This window comes from Pleurodeles waltl, chromosome 1_1 (genome assembly GCF_031143425.1).
Source record: "Pleurodeles waltl isolate 20211129_DDA chromosome 1_1, aPleWal1.hap1.20221129, whole genome shotgun sequence".
Taxonomy (NCBI): Eukaryota; Metazoa; Chordata; class Amphibia; order Caudata; family Salamandridae; genus Pleurodeles; species Pleurodeles waltl.
In genome coordinates this window covers 864,634,418-864,658,766 of record NC_090436.1, presented here as the reverse complement: position 1 = coordinate 864,658,766, position 24,349 = coordinate 864,634,418, and the positions used below count along the sequence as shown (strand labels likewise).

The window sequence follows — 24,349 nt, the reverse complement described above, 5'->3', positions numbered from 1 at the left end:
ATCTTGTGAAGATCTCCAAGGGCTTGATTTAGAGCTTGCCTCCTGCTGTTTGAAGTCTCAGGGACAGCAAAGACTTCTCTCTGCCAGCACCTGGAGTCTCAGGAGAGACTTCTACTGTGCCCTGTAGTGCCTATCCAGTTCCTGGGACCCTGAAAAGGAGAAGCTGGCAGCCTAAGAGGATCGACGCGCCGCCGGCTTCGCGGCTGAAAATCAACACTTGCCTGCAACGCGACCAAAGAATTGATACACGAACCTGGAGAAACGACACGCAGCATTGCTGACGGAGGCTGGGGAGATCGCAACCTGTGCTGCGTGGTTTTCGTATCATTGTGTGGCTGGATTTCCAACGCAAACACTGCTGGGTGTGTAAAAACAACGCAAGGCCTGCCCTGACCCGAGAGTGCTGACCGGATCAACGCATTGCTCTCCTGCAGAGAGAAGAAACAACGCGCTCGACCCGACGAAAGGAGGAACGATGCAAGGTCTTGCTCGTGAGTGAAATCGATGCATCGCAAGCCTTTTTTGACGCACACTACCCGTGCTGGGTTATTTTTGACGCACCTAAGGTACATTTTCACTTTTGTTTAGATAAATATTTCCTATTTTTCTTAACTTGTGTTGTGTCATTTTGTAGTGTTTTCATTAAGTTACTGTGTGTGTTGGTACAAATACTTTACACCTATTACTCTGAAGCTAAGCCTACTGCTCGTGCCAAGCTACCAAGGGGGTAGGCAGGGGTTGGCTGAGGGTGATTCTCTTTTACCCTGACTAAAGTGAGGGTCATTGCTTGGATAGGGGGTAACCTGACTGCCAACCAAAGACACCATTTCTAACAATGAGCACTATGCACAAGGTTTAATAGAGTAGAGATGCTTCCTACCTCCAGAAAAAGGCACCCTACTATCGTTTAACCAAGGTGTTCAGATCATCAGCTTCCAAAGCGATCATCACAGTACGGCCACATTGGAAACCAAGATCAGCCTTTGGTTGGGGTCAAGGCAGTCAATTCAGCTCTGAAAGCAGCCCTTTACCCTGCGGTTTAACAGGGAAATGCCTGGGTTGAAGAATGACCAGTCCAGGCCAGCCTTACTCCAAGGTTTAAATGCCAAAAATATAGGCGGAGTCCCTTGATGTTCAAGGTGAAAGATTATGAAATACATTGAATCTGACAATGAAATGTGAACCCACCCACCTTTGATTAAGGAAGTTTTTACCACTTATTTAGGGATAATCTTGACACAGAAAAGGACAGTAACAGACCGAGCAAAGGCCACACCGTAACACTGAGCATGCAACCACAACAGAACGATCTAGCATCAAATCCACTGCTTAACAACAGCAAAGACCCAGGAAACACAATAAAAGAAATATTGTTTGAGTCTTTGACATCATGCAATGACAAATTAACACAAAATAGAGTAATGAGAAGAACACCAGTCTTGATTAAAATACCCCCATATTGTGAATGACCAAAGGTAATTTGTAGTACTCCTTGTTGCACGTTTGACTGCAACAGCACCGCATTACAACCAGCAGCCAGTGGCAATCCCTCTGGACATTGCTTATATGCCTCCTTGTCTGTGACTCCATACCTGAACTGCCGTCTGTTTCCATACTCTCCTTAAGCCTGCCTTTCTGACTACAAACAGGTCAGAAGCCTGGTTTGAGCATACTCCCTATTAGTCTTTAAAACGTGTTCCTACTCTGTTTCCCCACATTTGGCTGTGGTCACCTTTCTTCAAATGTTAGGCCAAGGAAGTAAGTAAGTAAGTAAAGTTCATTAATGCATAGTTCATTAAAACCATTAAATATTGCATATGCATAAAAGGAACTATTCTAATATTGGCATGCTTACAAGATATACCCACTGTAATATTTTGATAAATGTTTTAGCTAGACGATGGAAATAAGACCTCCTTAACAAGCGAGGCAAATCTAAAATTAAACACAGTGACCCAATGTATTAACGGACTAAACCTGAGCCTTTGGGAGACCATGCCTGTGCATGTTCAGGCTGAAAGGCAAGCAGCTTATTATAACTTGCACGAGTGGAGTACTCCGGTTTGTTATACTTGAGTTGGTTGAATTGAGCCAGAAGCACCAACACAAAATTGTGCTTTTATTCTAGTAAATCTAGAAGGAAAATACTCATTTAAAAGTGCCAGCTAAAACTTAGAATAAGGTGACCGGAGCTAGCCGGTCACTAAAGTGCTCAGGAGAGAAAAGTCTGTCATAATTGTTCAGTGCAAAGTCAAAATGCTCTCTATGGGTAAAAAAAACTCAATGTTAGCTCATTGGAGAGGAACGACTTGGTGAAGTCCCTCCTAGGTCTCTAATAATTGGGTGACCAACTCTTTAACATGCAATAAAAATTTGGCAGCTCTAGCCGCTAGCTGTATGTTATGCCCATTTAAGAGCATCATCACGGCTATGCAACAAAATCTAATACTTAGAGCTTTCAATGGGGGACATAATTTCTTTCTCATGGGCGTAACCACTGGACAAATACATAAAAAATGTAGAACACTTTCAATCGACAAACCACAAAGGTGGCAAGAAAGATCTGACCAAGTTTGCTTCCACAATGGGACCAGATGCTTAGATGGAAAAACTCCCATGTGGAATTGGAGAAGGAAATGTTGGATGGTGCCTGCAAGATGAGTCGTAAACTATGGCTGGGGGTTCCATGGAGTATACTGTATATTTGGGAAACAAACCAACCGTGGCATTGTCTCGTCATGTCTGCTTTATCTGGTGCCCAAGAATAGAGTTTAGAAGCCTTGTTAGTGATTTTTGTGAACAAAGGAAAATCTATATTGGTATCCCATATTTCATGTGAGTTTAATTTGGTCAAGTTTTGCCTAAGTACAGATAACCAATACGATCTATCATCTGGTTGCAAACCCATTTCTATCCAACATAAAGTGGCCAGCGAGTCAGCAGGAGCGGCTCTTTATTTCCAGCACATTTTTATAATTGCCCCCAACGAAACGGAGCTTGATGGAACAACCCAGATTCCAGCCTCACCTGAGCTTGTGATAAATGCTTTGGTAGATGGAAAATAGACTTAAACAGGACTGACTGAAGCCGATTAAGCAGATGGGCATCATGCCCTTTAAGTAACTTCAAGCCATAGGTGAGCTATGGGAGGAATTTCGCTCTGATAACCTACAAAAGATAACTCTGCGATGTGCCTGACTTCTTTTGTAACTGTAAAAAGGCAAAGCATAATTTGTGGGCCAACCCTCGTATTTGCAAAAGATGCTCTGTATATGATAGGTTCGTGTCCAGGGTTATTTCAAGATATTTATAGTACTTCATGTTCACCCTAGGCTCTAAGTACTGTAGGAACGTAGCTTTGACCTTACTTACCCTGTAGCCTGTCCCCGTCTAACAATCCCCCATCCGCCCTTGGCTGCAGCATTCACAGCAACACCGGTGGTAAAAGTTACTACCTGATTCAAGACCTCTTCTGCAGGATTACCCTTGCTCAAAACGTACTGCCCTTATCCTTTGGCTGAAGATAATGTCATCAGAAACCAAACACTCTTAAGTAGCTGCATGGTGGCATACAAAACTATACGTATACCAATGAACCAACATCCATCATCATACTAATCTATCGTCAATCATTGTCAACCATCGTGCGTCATCCATTTATCTTCCATTCCATGATTTGTATTGTGGACCTAAAGTGGGTCACAAACATACTTCATAATTTATTCTAAATTATCATAAGGCACTTCACCTGCACAGGCTAAATCTCCTGAAGGCACTTTGTTTTGTACACTTTGCCTATGAGTATTACTAGATTCTCGTTCTCACTGCACATAGGGTGATTCCTATAATCCTGACCATCAACGCCCACATGTGGCTAAATGGTTTCTGGTTAAGAGTAGAGAAATTAGGCTGATTCTAGAAAAGCATTCAGAACACTAGCACAACTCCATCTGGACGTTCATCTTTCCAATGTCGTTAGATTTATCACCATATTCAGTAAGAATAGATTGAGAATAGTTCAAGCACACAGAATTTCAGTGGTTGAAAAGTAATGATGCCAATCTGTGCTACTTAGTCACAAACTTCACCTGGCTCCAGTGTTTGGAATACAAATTTGGAGCTGAAACGTCAGGAAAATCTGAATGACAGGGAAAGTACTAAGCAGTTTTCAGTATGTGAACATGTGCTGTATTATATATGTATTTTAATTTTTACTTAAAGCATAATCGAGTAACGATCACTTAAGATATTCCAAATGATTACTTTATAACACTGTATGTAAGAGAAGTTGTAACAGATTATTGCACTATTCCCGTGACTTACCTGTCCCACAAATATGTTGCCTGACGCAACGAGAGACTCCGTCGGGGAGGTTCCCATGGTAACCTGCATTATCCAGCCAACCTTTGAAAACATGAAAACAAGTGATCCTTAATTTTGTAACCAAGTCACAAGCAGCAGTAGGCAACATTACAGACCTAAACTGAAAAAGTGCACAACTTCTCGCACCCTGACATTGTGCGATCTTAAATGATTCCTGTAAATACTATGAAAGAAGATTTTTCTGGGTTGAACTAGTCAGTACCTTGTTAGGATGTTAGTTGTAGTATGGGGCCCTAGGCCCTCATGCTGGGAAGTAACGTGACGCAGACACAGTGGTAGAGTATTACTAACTGGCCTCAGGCACGTGCGCCCGGCCCCTTTTATTGGCAGGGTCACCTGACTGGTGACGCCTGTGTTGGGTGGGTGTGGGGTGCACATGTAAGACCAGCCCTCAGCAGAGTGGCTGGCAGAAACACTAGAACGAGTCCAGCTGGACTCTACATCCCTCCCAAACTTTATTGAGGAACCAAACAGAAGTCCAACCTGTAAAAAAAACAATAACAAAGCACCACAATCAGTCTCTTGGCCTCGAAAAGGCAGACTGCAGAATTGCAGTGGACATGGTGCAGCTGAGAGCACCTGGACACCTCCGCACGAGTCCATAATTTAACCAGGTACAGCTGGGCACGAACACTGTGTGGATGAAGTCCAGATACTTCAGTCGCTTATCCACGACCTCACAGTTCGCTGGATATTGTTGATACGGTCCTGCCTGGGCTCATGTGGTCAAAGTCTATTTACAGTTTCTGATGCGGGTGCATCTGGGTCAGTGGGGAGTCCACTGTACACAGTTCTGGACGGCATTCTGACTCTGGAGATTGTCTACCTCCTAAGACTGCATATGACGTGATGGCCTGGGGCGCCTGGGAGTCCAGCGGCAGAGCAGCAGCAGTCTTCCCTCTTGGGCCAGACCTCCATCAAGCAGGAGTCTCCTCGAGGCCCTTTCGCGGGCTTCCACGGGACTGTGTGGACTGTGCTTGCCTATCTCAGGCCCAGCAAAGACATCTCAGAGGAACAGCCTACAGGACCACATCCTAGTCTCGCATGGAGCCACAAGGGTGGTTGATGCAGGGTCCGCTTGCTCGAGCCCTCTGGATTCAGGTGCTCTGGCCATAGTGCAAAGTTTTCAGGTGACCAGTCTCTCGATATGACACCTCCGTGCTTCCGGATGCCTGACGTGGAGCTGCCTCAGATGCATTCTCTATCAGCGAGATTCCGCTCTCACAGGAATTCGTTGGAGGCCCTTGTTCCTGGATTGCAGTGGGACTGCGTGGGCTGTGCAGGTCAACGTAGGCCACGCCAAAGGAGTCTCTCTGAACTCCCAACAGGGCCACGTCCAAGTCTTGTGCAACCCCAAGGGTGGGTGGTCCAAATGATCTGGTCTGCTCTCACCGGCAGGTGTCTGGTTCACGGGGCTCATGCCTTGTCAGCGTCGGTTCTTGTTGCTGACTGTCTCCACTCAGGTGGTGCTGTGCTCCTTCTATGATTGGGCGATGCACCTCCTCATGATGATGATGATGTTTTTTCATCCTTTTGCAGATCAAACAGGTGGCGGCGGCTTCATCGGCGGAAGGACCACTTGATGGACGTAGTGGCCACTGGCGGGTCTTGTGTGGCCTGTGCAGTCGGAGTTAGGGGTGTCATCGCAGCCAAGCAGCCGGTGACAGGTGACAGGACCGTCACACTGCGAAGCGTGGGGGACCACCCACATCGCTGTCTTCAGTGACGTCTGCTCACCCCGGTGACTGTCTTGTACTGATGGGTACCTTCTCATCTGCTTGCACGAGTCCTCAGTTGTGTCACTCTACTCCTTCTGCTTGCACACCTGTGATGGAGTTGATCTGTGGTGTGACCAGTCTGTCACACTCCTCTCCTCATTTCTTGTTGGCATCGTGCCACTCTCTCTTCTCCCTGGTGTGGTGTTGTGCCACAGGTCGCATGTTGCGGCACATGGACCTTGCACTGCACCTCTGCTGGTACATCTTCCTCTTTGTCCTCGACGTGGCGTCGTGCCACAGGTCTCATGCTACTTCACACGGACCTATCACTGCACCTTCGCTGGTGCATCTTCCTCTTCGTCCTCGATGTGGCATCGTGCCACAGGTCGCATGCTGCGTCACATGGACCTACCACTGCAACTCCTCTGGTGCATCTTGCTCGGTCGCAGCCTCTCACAGGCTGAGTCCTGCGAGTAGGACATGATCTGCTCTTCAGGCAGACCTCTCCCGGTCTGGTCCGTTCCCGGATCCTCTTGGTGGACCTCTCCGTGGCAGGAGGGTCCCCGCTCTCTTCCTCCTTCTCTTCACTAGAGGGCGCCACTCTTGCACCTCGAGGCTGTGCTGTTGCAGCGCTCACTCCTGCCATCTGCTCTGGCAGGGTCGGTCAGTTCAGATGACCTGCTCACTGATGGGCCAATGGTGGCCATCTTCCGTCGTTGTGCGGCCAGCTGACATGGCCTCTTGTCCCGTGCGTTACGTCACGCTCTCGGGTACTCTCTCCATCTTCACGGACTTTTACCCATGTCGTCACATTCTCTGGCGCAGCTCTCTGTGCATGCTGTGCACGTGACATAGTCTCTTTTTTTTTTCTCTGGGCGTCCTGTGGTAACACCTGCCATGTCCCTTTCTTGTCCTGCAGTGATGTCCATCATTGCTGGGGCATGTGGTGTTCTTTCGGCGGTGGCGGCGGACGGCCGCCAGGGGCTGCGCAGACCATGCGCGCTCTCTTCGTACCTCACGAGGCACTTACGTCCATTCCCCACCGTTGCAGCTTGGCTGGGACAGCTGCAGTCTTCTCCTTCCCTTTTGCAGCGTCGCCCGAGTCGCTTCCTTCTTCCACGCTGTTTTCGTCTTCTGCGCCGTTTCTGTCCACGGGCGCACTCTTGGTGTGGAGCAGTCACTTTCTGAAGGTGCCGCTGTAAACTTGCCTTCATCCAAGCTTGTTTTCCTTTAAAACAGAAATAGGTTGCAGTACCAACTTTGGCCACTGGATGCCAGTAGTGCACTTCTTTTCTAGGTTGAAGACAAGTCTTTCCTGTTACCGGCCTCATTTGTTTCAACAGATGTCGGTGAGGAGGGCATGCTGCTGGGAAGACTTTGTCATGCTGGTGGGGGCTGCAGGTAAGTGTCTTTTCCTTTCTTTTCCACTTTTCTATCTTCTTTTTTTTTTTCAAAAAGGTTTATTTTTTTTCTTTTAGCCGCGTTGAAAGAGGCAGTCAGACACTACGAAGTTCAGTGGGGGTTTTGGGGGCTCCGTTTTGCCAACATCTTGTTTGGGTGGGGGCGGCCCTGGGCATAACTTATTCAGTGCGCGACAGCACCATGAATTAAAAACGAAAACGGGAAAACGGCCCCCGTCGTTTTCTTTATTCCTGGTGCCCGATCGCACCATGTGCTTCACACGCGGCCGCAGCAGCATGACACACGCTGCGGACCGCGTTCTTTTCTTGGGGGCGACTGGCCCCGCCCATATTTTCGTACTTTCACTCTTCTTCGCGGCGCGCGACAGCGCCTTCAGCCCATATACTGCGTGGACCCAGCAGCCTTATCTCACGCTGTGGGCCGCGCTCTATCAGACTCTGGAGGGGGGGGCGGGCTCAGGGCATTTTTCCTCAGGGGCACGGGGGAAAAAGCAGCACTGCGCGCCTCGCAGCGCTTCAATTTTTTTCGGCGCCCGCAGCCGTTCTGGCTGTGCTGCGGACTCTCTGATCGGCAGCACTCACCCCCTCACTGTCACCGGTGGGGCTGGGGCTGCGACGGCCTTCCATCTCCTTCTTCCTCCACCGATTGCTGTGTCAGAGTTCATGTCTGCAACCACGTGGGGTTGCAGATCCTAACCTTGTCGCCAATGTAGTATGGGGCCCTAGGCCCTCATGCTGGGAAGTAACGTGACGCAGACACAGTGGTAGAGTATTACTAACTGGCCTCAGGCACGTGCGCCCGGCCCCTTTTATTGGCAGGGTCACCTGACTGGTGACGCCTGTGTTGGGTGGGTGTGGGGTGCACATGTAAGACCAGCCCTAGCAGAGTGGCTGGCAGAAACACTAGAACGAGTCCAGCTGGACTCTACATCAGTGGCCCGAGAAAGACACGTCTGGGAGCCTCTGAGAACAAGTTCAACTGTAATACCTATTTTCTGCGCAGTCGAACCCTCACGAGGCCAAACATTATTAAATATTCACATACAAATCATTCGGGTTGTTTAAAAGTTACAAAAATCAGCAACTTTAAAAACAAGAAATTCCATTGTGCTTTATTTCAGACTTCAATCAACACTGGGTGTCTCGAGAGAAACCTCTCCCTTCCTCCATGTTTTATCTTTGCAAATACGTAATCAACGGCTCAAAGAAGTGTAGTTAATTGATTTTTAGTTATTTCAGCTGCTTGTTCAAAACCCTCTAGGCCAATAGGGTGTATTTTCACATAAAAAACACCCACAGCAATTAGCAATTCCTTGCTCGGCTTTTAGTTATCAAAGATAAAACTGCATTAGTTTAATTGAAATTCAGCAATCATTCCGTTATGCTTTTTTTTTGCAGACAAAAAAACGCACCAATTAAAGATAGAAAACAGAAATGGCGGCATGGCGGCCTCTAGTGGATCTTTTGATTAGTTCGCTTTATCATATTTTCTCGTTTTTGTGTGCTATCAACAAACGGAAGCCCTGATTTAAGAAAAGTGGTACTGCACTACTTTTCTTTCGCCCCTTAGCGCCCCCCTAACACCACCACGTGTGTGCCGAATCTAAGATACGACGCACCATTGTGGAAGTTAGGGGAACTAGCGCAAAACTTTTGACCCTAGTTCAGAGCTTTGCAGGATTGGTGTGAAAAAATGTGACGTTAATCCTTCAAAGTCCATTGAAAACAATAACTTGCCTTCTTTTAACGCCTGCTCTGAGCAGGCGTTAAAAATGCCGAAATAAATGACGCAAAGAAAGAGATTTCTTCATGTCATTATTTCGGCCCCCCTAATGGGGGAACGCCCCCTTTGCATACATTATGCCTGGTGCAGGCATAATTATAGCGTAAAGGGTTACAAAGTGTTGCAATGCATACACTGCACCACTTTGTAAATGTGGCACAGCAATTTTGGACTCAGCCCACATTAGCGTAAAAAAAATGATGCTAATGTGGTGCAAGGAGGCACTAGGGGCTCTTAAGTCAGCCCACAAATGCACATATGGATGTCATTTAGGGGTCTGTCTTGCCTCTTGCGACCACTAGCACTGCGTTTGTGACCCCTGGTCTCAGAGGTAGCAAAATCAGTGCCAGTAATAGAGGGGCAGCTCGTCCTTAAGGACATTGGTTGGGGCTGCACCCTCCTTTTTTGTCAATTTATTATTATTCACTATTTGTGTAGTAAAAATGGAATACAATTAGCTGGAATGTGACCCTCCCTAGCAGTTGAGGTAAATAAAAAATGCTTTTAAAATTATGATGTGGCATGCCTGCTCGTAAGAAAGTGTTTATTTGAGAGTGTGTGTATGTGTGATTGTGTGTTTGTGTGTAAGCTAAGTTCAATGTAAAGAAAAACTGATAAGCCCAGTTATTTTCTCAGCCCCACAGAGTGTAGACTTTTCAATGCAAACATATGTTTACATTATTTTTGTCAGAGGTTATAGATGCAATAGATGGCGCCAGGCCGCTATCTTTGGTTTCTAACTTTGACTGGTGCATTTCTCGTGTACAAAATGCTCAGTGTGATGACTGCTGAATTCCATTTTAACTAACGCTGTTTTCTATTTGATAATTTAAAGCTGAGTAATTATTGTTAATTGCTATGGGTTTTATGAAAGGACCGTTTATTGACTTAGATGGGTTCGAAAGAGCAACTGCAGTATTTTAGATCAATTAACTAACAAATCAATCAACTAAGAGTTTCGATTTGAAATGTATATATAGTTGTTTGATCCATTGGTATGCTTAAGCGTTTGTTTCAGTAAAATACTAAGGAAGGAAGAGGTTTTCTCTCGAAACTCGCCCTGTTGATGTGAAATGGTCATTAACTGTTGCAAGATTTTCCCAGGACAGTATGTTGTTTTATCTTCGATCTCAGTCTTGCAGTACGAAATGACGCTAATCCAGCGTCATTTTCTGGGTGCAGATTAATGGAAATGTTGGACAACGTTCTCAAACATTGTTGAATCATATTTTAAACTTTTAGAAACATAAGTGTCCAAAAACATCTAGAAAAGGCTCAAGCTGCACAATTCGTGGGGACTGGGGCCCAGCTTATTGACACTTCCCATTACAAAGAAGTGGCCACCAGACCATCCCATCTCACTTAAATGGGTTCGAAAATAAAACATATAAACGTGGGGCATGCACCCCTTTCGAAGTATTCAGAGTACCTGACATCAAGTAGTCTATTAGCAGCTCCCACACTATCTCAATGCTGAGATATTCCCTCCTGACACTGGCCACTGTTTCCATAGCTAATATGTTCCAGAACTGTATGTCTCATTGCACAATTGTGTGGGGGGGCAATTTGTGAGTTTAGCTAGGTTTAGACAATCCCAGATCAGGGCTCGAATGCCCTTAGCATTTGGTCCGGGGGTCACAGCCCTATTATCAATACCTCTGAATTCTTTGGCAAGTGGTACCCTAGCACCTTCCTAATTGCCTCAGAATCTAGGGCCAGATTTAAGGGAAAATGATGATGCGTGGCACTGCGCCAAATTTGGCAGCGTCACTCACCGTAATTTTCACAACGAAGAGGTGCGATGTATTTAACGGAATACGGCGCACCCCTGTGTTGCCCCTTGTGCTGTCACTGAATTTAGCTGCCAACGTAGCAACCCTCGCACCATAGTGCACGGATATCTACGTTGAGGAGGAGTTTGTTTTTGTGCAGGAAGGAACACCATCCTGCACAAAAAAACAATCTTAAATGGTGAGCAAAATGCAGCACACATTGAAAGAGCAAAAAACGAGGAGAAATGAAAGCATTTTCCTCACTGCGCCACTCTAACGCCACTCCTGGGGTGGCGTTAGATTTTGGCACAGCCTCAGGTTTACGAAAACTTGTAAATATGGGTCAGCGTTAAAATGCAAAGGATGTTGCTGTTGCGCGGCCAGAGCAACACCCATTGCACGCCCCTTTCACGCAAAGGGCAGTGTGTGAAGGGGCCGTATTCACAAGGTGGCGTTAAGGCACAAAAAGTGGCTTATCGCCACCTTGTAAATACGGTGCAGTGCATAGCACCACTGGATAGTCACTTAAAGTAACGCTCCGGTGGCGTTAAGGGCTCTTAAATAAGTCCTCAAAGTATTCCATTTAAGGAACTTCCACCAGTTATGTGGTACGTCCCCACTACTTCCACGCTTCCTTGAACAGTTTGGGCTAGTATTTTGAGGAAATGGGATGTACCTTGTCCGGCATGTAGTAGCATCAACTATACATCAATTTGCAATTCCCACAATTTCCCTAATACTGACACAGATAGAGCTTTTGGGTGTGGCAGCCCATAGATGTTTCCACCTTTTGGGAGTGATATCCATCACTTGTGTGTTGCATGAGGGTACTAAGGAAGCCACTGCATCTGTGACGTGGTGTGGCTTGTTTTTTTTCTTAAAAGTTATACCAATTGTAAAAGTCCATCTGTATTGGATCTCCTCTTCAGAACCAGCTTATAAGAGAGACTTCTCTGGAGCGTGGAAATGGTATATATTGAAACAGGATGTACAAATAACCTTGGAAAATGAATAGTTCTAGTCTACTTCAATATTGCCTGCCTCTCAGGGTGGGGGTCCACAGCGCTCCGTCTAGCTAGCGCTAGGGCAGGCTGGCCGTACTCTTCAAGGTGAAGGAGAGTAGAACGGGGTTAGGGTCCGTGTAGACTTCCAGACGGGACACTGAACACTTGTGGCAGCAAAACTGTGTCCCTGGCTGGGGAATAACTCTCCTGATGCCGGTGAGCACTCAGTCTTGCTGTCAAGCCTGCCCCACTGTTCTTTACCCTTCGCCTAGCATTTATGGGTGCCTGCAAGTACTTCATTACTCGGGTGCAGGCGGCCCTCTCCTCCTGAATAACCGCAGCACTGAGCGCGACGCCAGGATATTCTCCTCCACCTGTGCTGTTTTATGGACTGGAGCTGTTCGTCATATTTTCTAGGGCCCCAAATAAAAGCACATAAACCTGCCTCAATCGCTGAAAAGGCGTGTTGGTTAATAAACAGGCACAAAATGAAACTGATACGGAGACTTTGGTAGTAAATTCATTTTCACCAAATTACCTCTGCCTACTATTGTAATGGGTAATCTGTCTTTTTGCCTCACTAGCCTTATTGAGCTCGCTAATCATGCGTTATAATTAATCTAAAACATTTTATGTATACTTGGACTAATATTGATCCCCATGTATTTGACCAATGGCTTGGCATTGTTGTGCAGATCATTTGTTGTTATCTTAGTTTTAGCAGGCTGAAGTGCCTAGACAAACTCTAATGCCATCTCCTCAACAGCTCGAATAGCCTTGTCACCATCTTTAGAAAATATTGCGATGTCGTCCGCGTAGGTAGCAACCTTCACACCGACTGCAGGGAGACACACTGCACCGATTTGCTGTTTGGTTTTCAGTAGTATTAAGGAGGGCTCTAGATATAAAGAGGGAGACATCCGACAATCTTGGCAGATTCCTCTCTGTATTGTCGTGCTTGCTGCAATGTCCCCATAATACTAAAGCTAGCTGTAGGTTGGTTGGTTTTGTAATTTTTGCTCTAAGGAAATTGATTTGGCGCAAAAATGCATCTGCCCTAATATTAACCACAGATACTCCCAGGAAACACAGTCAAATGCTTTCTCGGCATCTAGTCGGATGATACTGGCCTGTTGCCTTTGTACACTGACCCCAACAAGCACAGTTATTGCCATATTTGTATTTGTTGTGGTATTCCATTCCAGTATACATCCATGTTGTTCCACAGAAACCAGAGTTTGTATGACACATGATAATCATTTGGCAAGTTTGTATGACACATGATAATCATTTGGCTTATATTTTTTAATGTATTTTGGCAATTGAATTAATCAGGGAAATAAGCCAATAAGATCCTCTAGAATCTGCCAGTTTCTTTAAAAATATTGACATCATGGTTCCTTTGCAGACTAAAGTGACCGGATTACCACTGTATATTCTGTTAACAACCCAAGTGAGCAAAAGGAGTATTACAACCACAAATGTTTTATAAAACTCTGCAGGGATAGAGTCCAATCTAGCTGCCTTGCCAATAGCCAAGGTTAGTATGGCTTCGGTTCCCTCTTCTCTAGAGAATGGGGACTCAAGAGAATTGGGCTCCTGACAAGAGATTTGATTTAGAGGAATTTTTCCAAGAATGTAATAACATCAGATTTGGAGCACACCTCTTGCCATAAATATAATTGCGCATTAGGGTGATAAAATGAATCAACAATGGCATCCACCTCAGTCTCTAATACCACGCAATCTTTAAACTTAGGGGCAGATTTATATTTGTTTTGTGCCGAATTTGCGTCATTCTTTTTTTTATGCAATATCACAGCAAAACTAACTATATAATTATGCTTTGGTGCTAGACCCGTCTAGCACCAAAGTTATGGAGTTAAAGTCATTTTTTTGGATGTGGAAACCTACCTTGCATCAGTGAGATGCAATGTAGGCATTCCCGTGCAAAAAATGACTCTATGGCCTTAGCGCCATATTTAACCCTCCAGTGCTAAAATCACGCACAGGGGGATGAGGGGTCCAATAATGGTGCAAAGCCTGCTTTGCACCATTATTTAACGCCTGCGTCAGGGCAGGCATTAGGGGACCTGTGGGCCTATTTCCATGGTGGAACACCATGGAATAAGCCAACAGGTGCCCTCCTCAGGTCCCAGGGACACCACCACCCACACCAGAGGGACAGCGGAGGATGGAGAACAACATCCCAGGTAAGTACAGGTAAGTATTGTTTTTTCTAAAGTGCCATTGGGGGCTTTGGGGGCCCTGAAATGGGCCCCCCTACATAGCACTGGATGCAATGGCCATGCCCAGGGGACCCTGATTCACTGTGCTGGTCATTGGGGTGGTGGGCATGACACCTGTCTTTTCTAAGACAGGGGTCATGTGGTATGGATGGTTTTGCGTCAGAAAATGACGCTAGGCTGGTTAGAGTCATTTTTTTTACTATAACCTGCCTAACGTCATTTTTTGGTGCCTACCCTTTGCGCCGGCTTGCACCATTCCATAGATGTGGTGCCTGGCTGGTGCTCAAAAATGGTGCAAGCCGGTGCTAAACTTTTTGATGCAAAACTGCGTTAGTGCAGTTTTGCACCAAAAAGTATAAATATGCCCCTTAGTGATATAAGATCTTGCCTGTTTCTCCGTAGTGTGTAGCACAGGTATCAGCCCCACAGTTTCATTGTACTCGTACACTGACATGTGGTGTTGTAAAAACTGTTGAGCATTCTTCTCATTGAATGCTCTAGTTATTTGAGTCCTGGCCCAAAAAGTATTAAAATAGATATTTCTGCTATCTAAAGATTGACTGTGAATTGCTACCCTACGTTTTTGTTCAACCCCTCTGTCTTTTGTAGTAACTGTACGGCTTCATTTTCTTTGTTTTTTTTTCGTTCTACAACAATATTGCTAGTTATTTTCCCCAGCATTGCAGCATTGACAGCATCCAATACAATTATGGGTGAAGCAGAATATCTATTAAAAAGGATAAATTCAGTAATCATCCCATTCGTGTTCCTTAAAAACATTTCTTGGATATAAAAACTAAAGCTTCTTTAACTTCCTGAACCAGGGTATAGCTGCTGCTCTACAGAATCCTCAAATTCGGCTACTGTGCACTTTGGGCTTGCCCATCCAATGACTTGACTTCAGGGATTTGAGCCCGAATCTGCACCTTAGGTTGTGTTGCTGCGAAGGACATGTGGAGAGGCATTCTAAATGTATATCCAGATTTAGATTTGAAGCTACGTTTATCTCTGGCTATATTATTTATTTTTTCTTTTATGAGATATTCAGCGTAACAGAACAGTAGGAGGCTTAACAATTTGATGTGTAAAAAGTTAAGACAACATGAGTATTTCTGGAAATAAAGAACTGCCGTTTATTTCAAGTAGTACTTCTGGGATCCTTTGTGAATACTGTTAAAATCAGAAAATAACTCAAAGCATAGGAATAAGTCTACAATACACATTTCTGACTTTATCTTACTAGGATTTTGATCATTATTTCTTGTCCAGTTTTTAATAATTAGCCAAATTAACTAAGTGCTATCCTGTTTTTATCATAAATCATTTACTCTTGTATTTGCTGTTTCGACTTGTCAAAAGCAAACATTGATGGGGTCAACTCTGTTGAGTAAGTTGTTATGTGTGGAGCAACAGAAACTATTTTATATGTTGCAACAGCTGACAACGGTTTTATTCTTTTGTGCGTTTTCAAGTTTCATGTCAAAAACTTGTGTTTCCTGACAGGCTGCGAAAGAACAGGAACGGTGGTTCCATTGCCAGTGTCTGAGTGGTGCATTCCATACATCCACAATCTACATGACTGTTTAGAAAGCGTGGGAAGTCCCCAAAGGGGGCACAGAGAATTCCACATTTACCTTGCACACCTGCGGCTTTGACTTTGACTTAGCAGTACTCATAGCTTAAATGTGCCTGCCAAGAGTATGTGAATACCCACAAATTAAGAAATGTGTGGATATTCTCCTAATTAGACAACCTTGCCCTGTAAACTCGTAACCACCCTTTCAAAGCAGATTAGCTCACACTTAGGCCCATATTTATACTTTTTGATGCATATCTGCACGAGCGCAGATTTGCGTCAAAAAGTATATCGCCGGCTACCGCCATTCCAACGCGCCAGCCGGGCATCATATTTATGAAATAACGGTAGCCGGCACTGCGGCCTGGTTAGCGTCAAAATAAATGACTCTAACCGGGCAGCAGAGGCGTAGGGAAGACTGGGGGTTGTGCATCAAAGAATGGTGCAAGTCAGGTTAGAGTCCAAAATATTGACTCTAACCTGACTAGTGTCTTTTTTTGACGCACAACCCCCACGGAAATTACTCCTGTCTTAGGAAAGACAGAAGTCATGCCCCCCTGGCCAATGGCCTTGCCCAGGGGACTTCTGCCCCCTGTACTTCCCCTGGGCATGGCCATTGGGCACAGTGGCATGTAGGGGGGCCCAAGTTAGGCCCCCCCATGCCACTTCTACGTAAAAAAAAAATACTTACCTCTACTTACCTCTACTTACCGTAGATGGGTCCCCCCCATCCATGGGTGTCCTCCAGGGGTGGGTGAGGGTGGCAGGTGGTGTCCCTGGGGGCAGGGAAGGGCACCTGTGGACTGCTTTCATGGTCGGAGACCATGGAAATGAGCCCACAGGTCCCTTAACGCCTGCCCTGACCCAGGTGTTAAAAAATGACTCTAGACCGGTTTAGAGTAATTTTTTAAGGCCCTCCCTCTCCCGTGGGTCATTTTTGCACAGGAGTATAAATAAGGCACAAATGCCTTTGAGTCATTTTTTGCCCGGGAACGCCTACCTTGCATTTCATTAACGCAAGGTAGGTTTCCACGGTAAAAAAAATGACTCTCACTCCATAAATTTGGCCCTAGATGGGTCTAGCGCCAAAGTATAAATATGGCGTTAGGTTTGTGCAGAATTTGCGTTAAAAAAAATTACGCAAATCTGGCGCAAATGGAGTATAAAGATGCTCCTTAGAGCCTTATTTACAAGACCCTTGCATGGCCGGTGCGTCACTTTTCTCCATATGAAAAGTGACGCACCGGCATCGCAAGGGACTTGAAAATAAGCCCCTCAGTATTACACTGAACTGATCTAATATTATGCTTGAAGAAATGTGAATATCAAACATGGCTTTACAGTCACAAATATGAGTTTTGCACATCTAAGTTTTACTTAGATATATGATTAACTTTGTGACTTGGATGTTGAGAGATTACTTTACAATAGGGAATCTTCCTGTCCAAGGAAAGCATGTATCTCACATACATTTATTTGACAAACACTGTATTATGAATCTTTTCTCTTTTAGTGATGTACCTTGTTTACCTTGTCTAATAACTATTCTTCACTTTATTAAGGATGGGTGATGAGAGGTGCAATAAGCTAATAGCAACTGTAAGGCAAACATCAAAACCATGTTTTTATGTTGAAACTGAATTAGAGTCTTACCTTTTTAATGAGCCACTGCATAAATCCAGTGTAGTACATCATAGACATCACAGTACTGAAGAATACTACGATTGGCAAGACCTTGAAAGCAAACACAATGAATGATAATGAACTTATGTTTGTGTCAATAAAAATGTTATCAACCCCTATAATGACAGCAGTTTTCGTATTGCTGTTAGAGATCAGGGGAATTGTATTATTTTAAATAGTATTATTGTTTCCTTCTAAAAGCCCTCACTAAAATGTATTGGATTTCTAAGACTAATCATTCCCCTTTTATAGATGACAGATGCAGTGGAACACATGCAATTTTTTCCAGGTGTATCTCCTCCAACAAATTTCAGAATTCAATTGAAACTTTTCACATTCATGAATACATGTTTATTCTGATTAGCAGGAATATGTATTTACTTGTATCATCCAATGTGAACTTTGAAGCGAAAGAGCACAGTTAAAGTTTATGATTATCTCCTAGTTATGTTACTTAATATATTGACTGTTGTAAGGAATGTGAGTCATGCACAAGTAATAGGTCCACAATTACCACATCACTGTGTAACAAGAACCTCATTGTAGTGCTTGACTGTTTTGGGTTTGTGAAGCAGAACAGTCCAAGGTCTACTCAGGGGACCGGGTATAGGCTAGTAATCATCATTCTCCGGTGCACAGTAAAAGCACTCTATAAATGACTGGCCAGTCTGTACTTTTTCTTTAGCACATACACTACTAAAAACTCTGCATATATACATAATGTATGTGGAAATACCTTGGTGACATGCTGAAATCACGTTTGACCCGTAAGGGGTCATGACCCCCAAAAATCACAGTACCCTCCTTCCATACCATAAAGCACATTACCATTTGGGAGTGTGGCACTTTCAGTAAGAGAAGCCTCTTGGCCTTTTCACTCCTACCACATTAAAAGATTAGACTCAAAAGTTGAAAAAGACATCTTTCCATCACTGACATCTATAACCCTGTTTCACTGCAATTATTATTATCGATAAAGCAGTGCACTACTCATGAAAAATCACTGTCAGCAATACATTTATATATAAAGCATAACATGTGTCTGTGTCTTTCTTAAACCACTTTAGGCTGCAAAACATGCAGCCACAGGACTGACTACTAGGGTCACTACACTCCCAGGCTGTATAACAAATGTTCTAAACTAAGGCTGAAAACCAAAGTCCCTCTCTTTGGCTGGAATTCTCACACACCACTCCAGCAAGAACCATAAGCGTGCAGATCAAAGAGACATATACAAGTTGAGGATTGTGATGGTGATTTTGTGCCAGGCCAAATATGTCATCACACCTGGAGCTTGGAGGACAGGGACAGACATCTGGAGCCAAACTCGAGATCTTGAAAATAGAGATTTCTTTTAATGCTTGCTTGGAATAACTGGGGCAGTTGAGGATGGAGCTGAGATGTGGGGAAAGCTCTTCTCAGTGCACCGATGGTTCCACCATGATGGTTTCTGTGGTGAGAGGGAATGTGAGATTCTGTTCTACCTGAAAGCAGTTCATTACAACAAAAACTAGGCAACAGAGCTTAAAACATATGGAGGCAGGCGATAACCCTGGATTTGCAGTCCTACTTGCTGAAGGATCGTCATCAAATGTTTTTTTAATCTTTAAAATGCTCTGCTTGACCTACTCTCTGGGAGACCAGAATTGAACTTATGAAAAAAGATGCCTTTCCTGCAAGTTGTGCCTTTGAGTCCCTTCTTAATTGTCAAAGGATTGTTAAGAGAGTTGGCTTTGCCTTTATCTCTGCTTCAAGGAGGTTATTCAAAGAACTAGACACACTCGTGTTTTGCTGACCCACAGGTTTGTCAAAGTTAGAGTCCTGCCAGTGAATTCCGCAGGATCCTGTGGAATTGTGCCAGGAGAGTGTGAATAGAGGGAGCTAAGGCCTGCCTGGAAGAAAACCAGTGGACCAGTGACAGACTCTCATTTCATTTTTTATGCTTTTCCCTGTAGTTGTCTAAAGCTCAGTGAACAAACAAAGATGTTGCTGCTCCACTACAATCCTAAAGACTACTATAATTGTACTTTGTGATCTGTACTTTTACTGGAGCTGTGAGCAGGCCCTGCCACTGAAGCAGGGGTCAGGGGTCTGAGGAACCACAGCTGAAGATGAGAGAATTTTTCCACCAACAAACTAGTTCTACTAGACTTTCTGGACCCAAGCTTCATCGAAAAACACTCAAACTTGATGACTTAAAGTTGTTAGGTTTTCCTATTCAAAGCGCTTTGCCACGAAGTTCAAGGCTAAATGAGGATCATTCAACTGACTTATCTGACCTTGTGCAGTGCTCCATAGTTACAACTTCCAGTCATGTGCTGCTGAGGATTTCCAACCTTCAGACATCCCAACCAACCAACCAACCAACCTTTACCACCAACCTTTACCCATTTGCCGTCTCTCAGTTGTAGTCCTCAAGACTTGCCTAGGCCTCAGCCTATCCCAGCCTACCACTTTCAATTGATAACAGATTTTTGTTTCATGTTGTTTTGCATTGAATACTTATTGTTTTGCAATTCCTTTTAACCTCTACATTAGATTTGCTTTATTTTTGTGGTATATTACTCAGTAACTGTCTATATGTTTATCTAAATTGCCTTGGAACTTTTAGGGTCTTTATTGTTGTTATTATTTTGGTTAGTTGCTGACCAAGAACAACAGGCATTTCTGTCAAGGAAAGGTCTGCAGGCTGAGCCTGCCCGAGAGCAGTTACCATGGACAAGACAGAGATCCCACACACAAACCACGTTACATTTCGGGGTCAGGTTGCTCTGGCTTTGTGGACGCCCACTCACAGCTCACACCAAGACTATGGTCTCCCAACCCATCGCTAACCAATCTAATTCCCAGCAAGTGACACGTTTCTAAGGGTGTGTGTGCACAGAAGAAGGAAACAAGTGGAACTTCAGGGAAGCATTATCAATTTTGCAAGCCCCTTGAATCCAGTTTAGTGTTGAAGGTTTATTAGGAAAAATGTCTTATGAATATTAACTATTTTTGTAACACACATTACAAACTAAATGGCCTCCGAATTATCTCACTATTCTTCTGCTTAGGTGTCATTGATTTATCAACCTCACAAGGAAGAAAGTTTAATCTTCCCTAAAGGGACTTGAATCTCAGCTACTTTCGCTGTTGCAGAAAAGTTTTTTTTTTCTATTAACAGCGGGCCAATGGCAAAAAGTCCCTCTGTTAGAAACATCATCAGTTCTGCTAAGCTGCAGTATTAACTCCTGCAAAGATGGTGGCAGTTCATACCCCTATCTAGAGCTGCAGATCAGCAACATACTAGGCTGAATTAGAACTGTGAAAGATCCCTCCCACCTCCACCTCTTGCATTGGGAAGGCTAGACAACTTCCACGAAAAAGTGAGTTTAGTATCTGCCCATAACATACTGGGAATCCCCTCTTACCCAAGCATGTTAGAGACACAAGATATGTGGGCCCTGACACTATACCACCTGTTTGAGGTGTACTTCTCAATATCTATATTAAATATCTCAAATCCCACCGTCCTACCCAGACTCAGGTGAAATGTCATATAAGTGTGTCCACACAAGAAGTGCCAGGAATGGGAAAGCCACTTTGAAGGAGTAACTGCTACGCCTACTGTAACGAGCTCAGACTGCGTGGCTGTGGATATACATCCGCCATCCTGCTGGACGGAAATTCCACCAGAAAATCTCAGCCTCTGCTACTAAGTATGCTTTTGGCAATTGGTGAAAATAGCGGAGCTTTTTTTGACACTGTCATTCAAAGGTTTTGTTAAAATGTACATATATGCGTATGAAGATGTGTGAGGAAATGTGCAGACGACGGTTCAGGGAACAGCTGAACATGCATGTATGGATTTTATTTCTCTGTGTGGGGGCAAATGGAGCAGGAAGCATGAATTAGGCAGCTTTGTCTCCCTAGGTCTATCAGTTTCCCACAAGACAAATCAAAAGTCACATTAAATAGAAACATTGTTTGAAAATAATTATCAGTAGCACAGTAGGCAATGGTAAGGTAAACATTTTATTGTTTAGTTAATTAAAACCATAACAATTTTTAAAAATAAACGCCAGATAAATAGATTGGTAAACACTTCGGCAAACATTGCCCTATTGTATACATTGTTCTTATAGAAATGCACAAAACAATAGTACAATGTGCAAAGGGAGTGAGGTAAACTTCAGCTTTGTTTGTAAAGATTTCTGGAACATACAGAACCTTTGCCTAGGTAGATATGTCCTCCGTAAAATAGTACATAATACAAAGCTGCATAATAAACCCAGGGTGCATTGTGCTAGGTAGAAGTATCACGCAAGCGCCTTTCTTATATCACACCTTGGAGAGACTTAATATAAAAACGGTATCAAAATATCAAGCAACCAGGATGAATTCATACTTCATTCCTTAAAAGCATGGCTTGCAACATGCTGGCCAAAGATATCATACCAATTTCCTTTTTATGCTACGACACCTTGATCTATAAAACAGTTTCAATATAATAAACCCAAGCTGCATTCTTATACTGAGACATAGGTATTACTTCTTAATTTAATTCAATATAAGAGGAGAGGGCTTGCCACTCATTGCAATGTGAGGCGTAAAGTGCATTGTGCTGGTCTTTCCCACTATATTCTGGCAGCTGGCAGTTCATAACACAAGCTAAATATTATTAAAGTACAAAAATGTAAAAATGTGCTATATATCTTTTTAGAAGAACTCTGAAAATTAGAGATTTAAAAGTGACAAGGAATTCGAATTCAAAATTCTTGGAGTTAGCTGCAGATGTGTCTCACTTGAGCATGCAGCAACTGCATTTTGACAGTTCCTGATAACTAAAGTACAAAATACAGGAATCAACCAATAACGTCTCTAACCACACAAATCTTTGCATATACATACTATATGCGACAATGATTATAGTTTATGCTTGCATAGCTTACAATGTTCTGGCCTCAGAACTAGTCAGATGGCCATATTTGTAGACCTTTAGGGGTATGATTCTGCATCTTAACCTGATAAGGTCATTTTTCAAGCCCAGATTCAGATGAGAAGATAAATAAGAGGTTGTTTCATTACACTGATAGAAGGAAATACATAGATCAGTGTGGGCCTTTGTAGCCAAGTCTTGCATTTTTCATAAGCAACTTGGCACATAATCTTGGTGAAGGTTCAGTAATTTCATCAACACCCTTGGCATGGTTAGATTTTTTGGCATACGCATTCCATGCCAACTGACTATTCTGCTTGCTCGACCAAATCAGGCCCCTTAATGAGCAGGAGAAACTGCCTTAAGTGTGATACAATAGTTTAAAAATCTATTTTTCCCCATGATTGCTTACTTATTTAGATTAAATTCCAGTCAAATTTGTGAAGACAGGGTTTTATCCGGGAACTGTAACAAACTTCTATAACAGTGGAACTGGGCCTTATCTAGCCAGGGACGAAGGCTATCTTTAAAAATCACCCAACTATATGACAATGTTGGGATGAGCTTAGAGTCAATTACTCAACAAATTGCCATCAGATCTGGCCCTAACATTTGTTTCAACAATTTATTGAAACTGGTGATCATGGCTGCCGCCATTCCCTTAATAGCTTCAAGGTGTGCATGCTGTGAGCCACGTTGATTTAAGTAACGCCCAGGTATTTGACGCTAGATACCTGCTCAATATTGGCCTGATCCAAAGTAATCTTATTTTTTTTTGCTTTCTTTCACCCAAAGACCATCATTTTTGTCTTTGAGGCATTGATGGAGATCTTATTTTCATTGCAATAGTGAGACAAGGCATTCAACAACCTTTGCATGCCAACTGCAGTATGATCGATAGTATCATCTGCATATTGCAGACACTGCAGATGACAGCCCGCAAACATAGGTGGGAAGGCATTCACTCTAGGAAGAACATTATTTAGGTTGGCCAAATAAAGATTAAATGATAATGGAGCCAATATGCACCCCTATTTCAACTCTTGATTGGTCCAGATCTTTTGCATCATTCTATTCGCGGAGACCTCAACTCTCATCCAAGTTTTAACATACAAGCAAATGATGGCTCGCATAAACAAAGACAGGATACCCAAATTATGAAGCTTTCGCCAGAGCCTTAATCTATCCACTTTATCAAAAGCGGTAATATAGCCAATAAAGCTGGCATATAATGTTGGCCTTGCTTTTTATTTGCTGCCCCAATCAAAGAAAAAAGGATCATCAAATTATCCCCTGTCTGAACCCAAATTGTGTGATCGGTATTAGTGCATTTATTCAGGCCCATTCTTCAAGCTCTAAATTGAGGGCTTTTGCTTAGCATTTCCCATCTATGTCAAGAAGGGCTATTAATCTAAAATTAGCTGACTGATCACATGAACCTTTTTTGAGTATTGGGGATAATTTTGATCCACTCCAGCTATTTGGAATCTCGTTTGTGATTGAACATTTCTTGTATAATTGACATAAAAGATGCATCCAAGCTTCTTGTGCCACTTTGAATATTTTGGCTATAAGCCCATTGGGACCAGTGGCTCCTGCTGGTCGTAGAGAAGCTATAACTAATTGCAAATTATTCTTTTTATTCCACTTACTCTCCCCTTTAGTCCACTCATCTACGTTAGGCTCCGTGCCCAGAGACCAGGGCACATATTTAAACTTTTTGTGCAAAACTGATGCAGTTTTGCACCAAAAGGTTTAGCACCGGCTTGCGCCATTCCTGAACGCCAGCCGGGCGCCAAATTAATGTAATGGCACAAGCCGGAGCTAAGCTTGGGCTAG

General features: G+C 43.7%; 1 protein-coding gene across 1 annotated transcript in view; it reads right to left on the bottom strand.

Moving 5' to 3' along the window:
- Positions 1–24,349, bottom strand: part of SLC28A3 (solute carrier family 28 member 3) — a 281,213-nt gene that overhangs the window by 56,598 nt on the left and 200,266 nt on the right. The window contains exons 9-10 of the mRNA XM_069229756.1: positions 17,560–17,640; positions 4,324–4,404 (exon numbers count right to left, since the gene is read on the bottom strand). Of these exons, the coding sequence (XP_069085857.1) occupies positions 4,324–4,404; positions 17,560–17,640 (162 nt within the window). The remainder of the gene's footprint in view (positions 1–4,323; positions 4,405–17,559; positions 17,641–24,349) is intronic.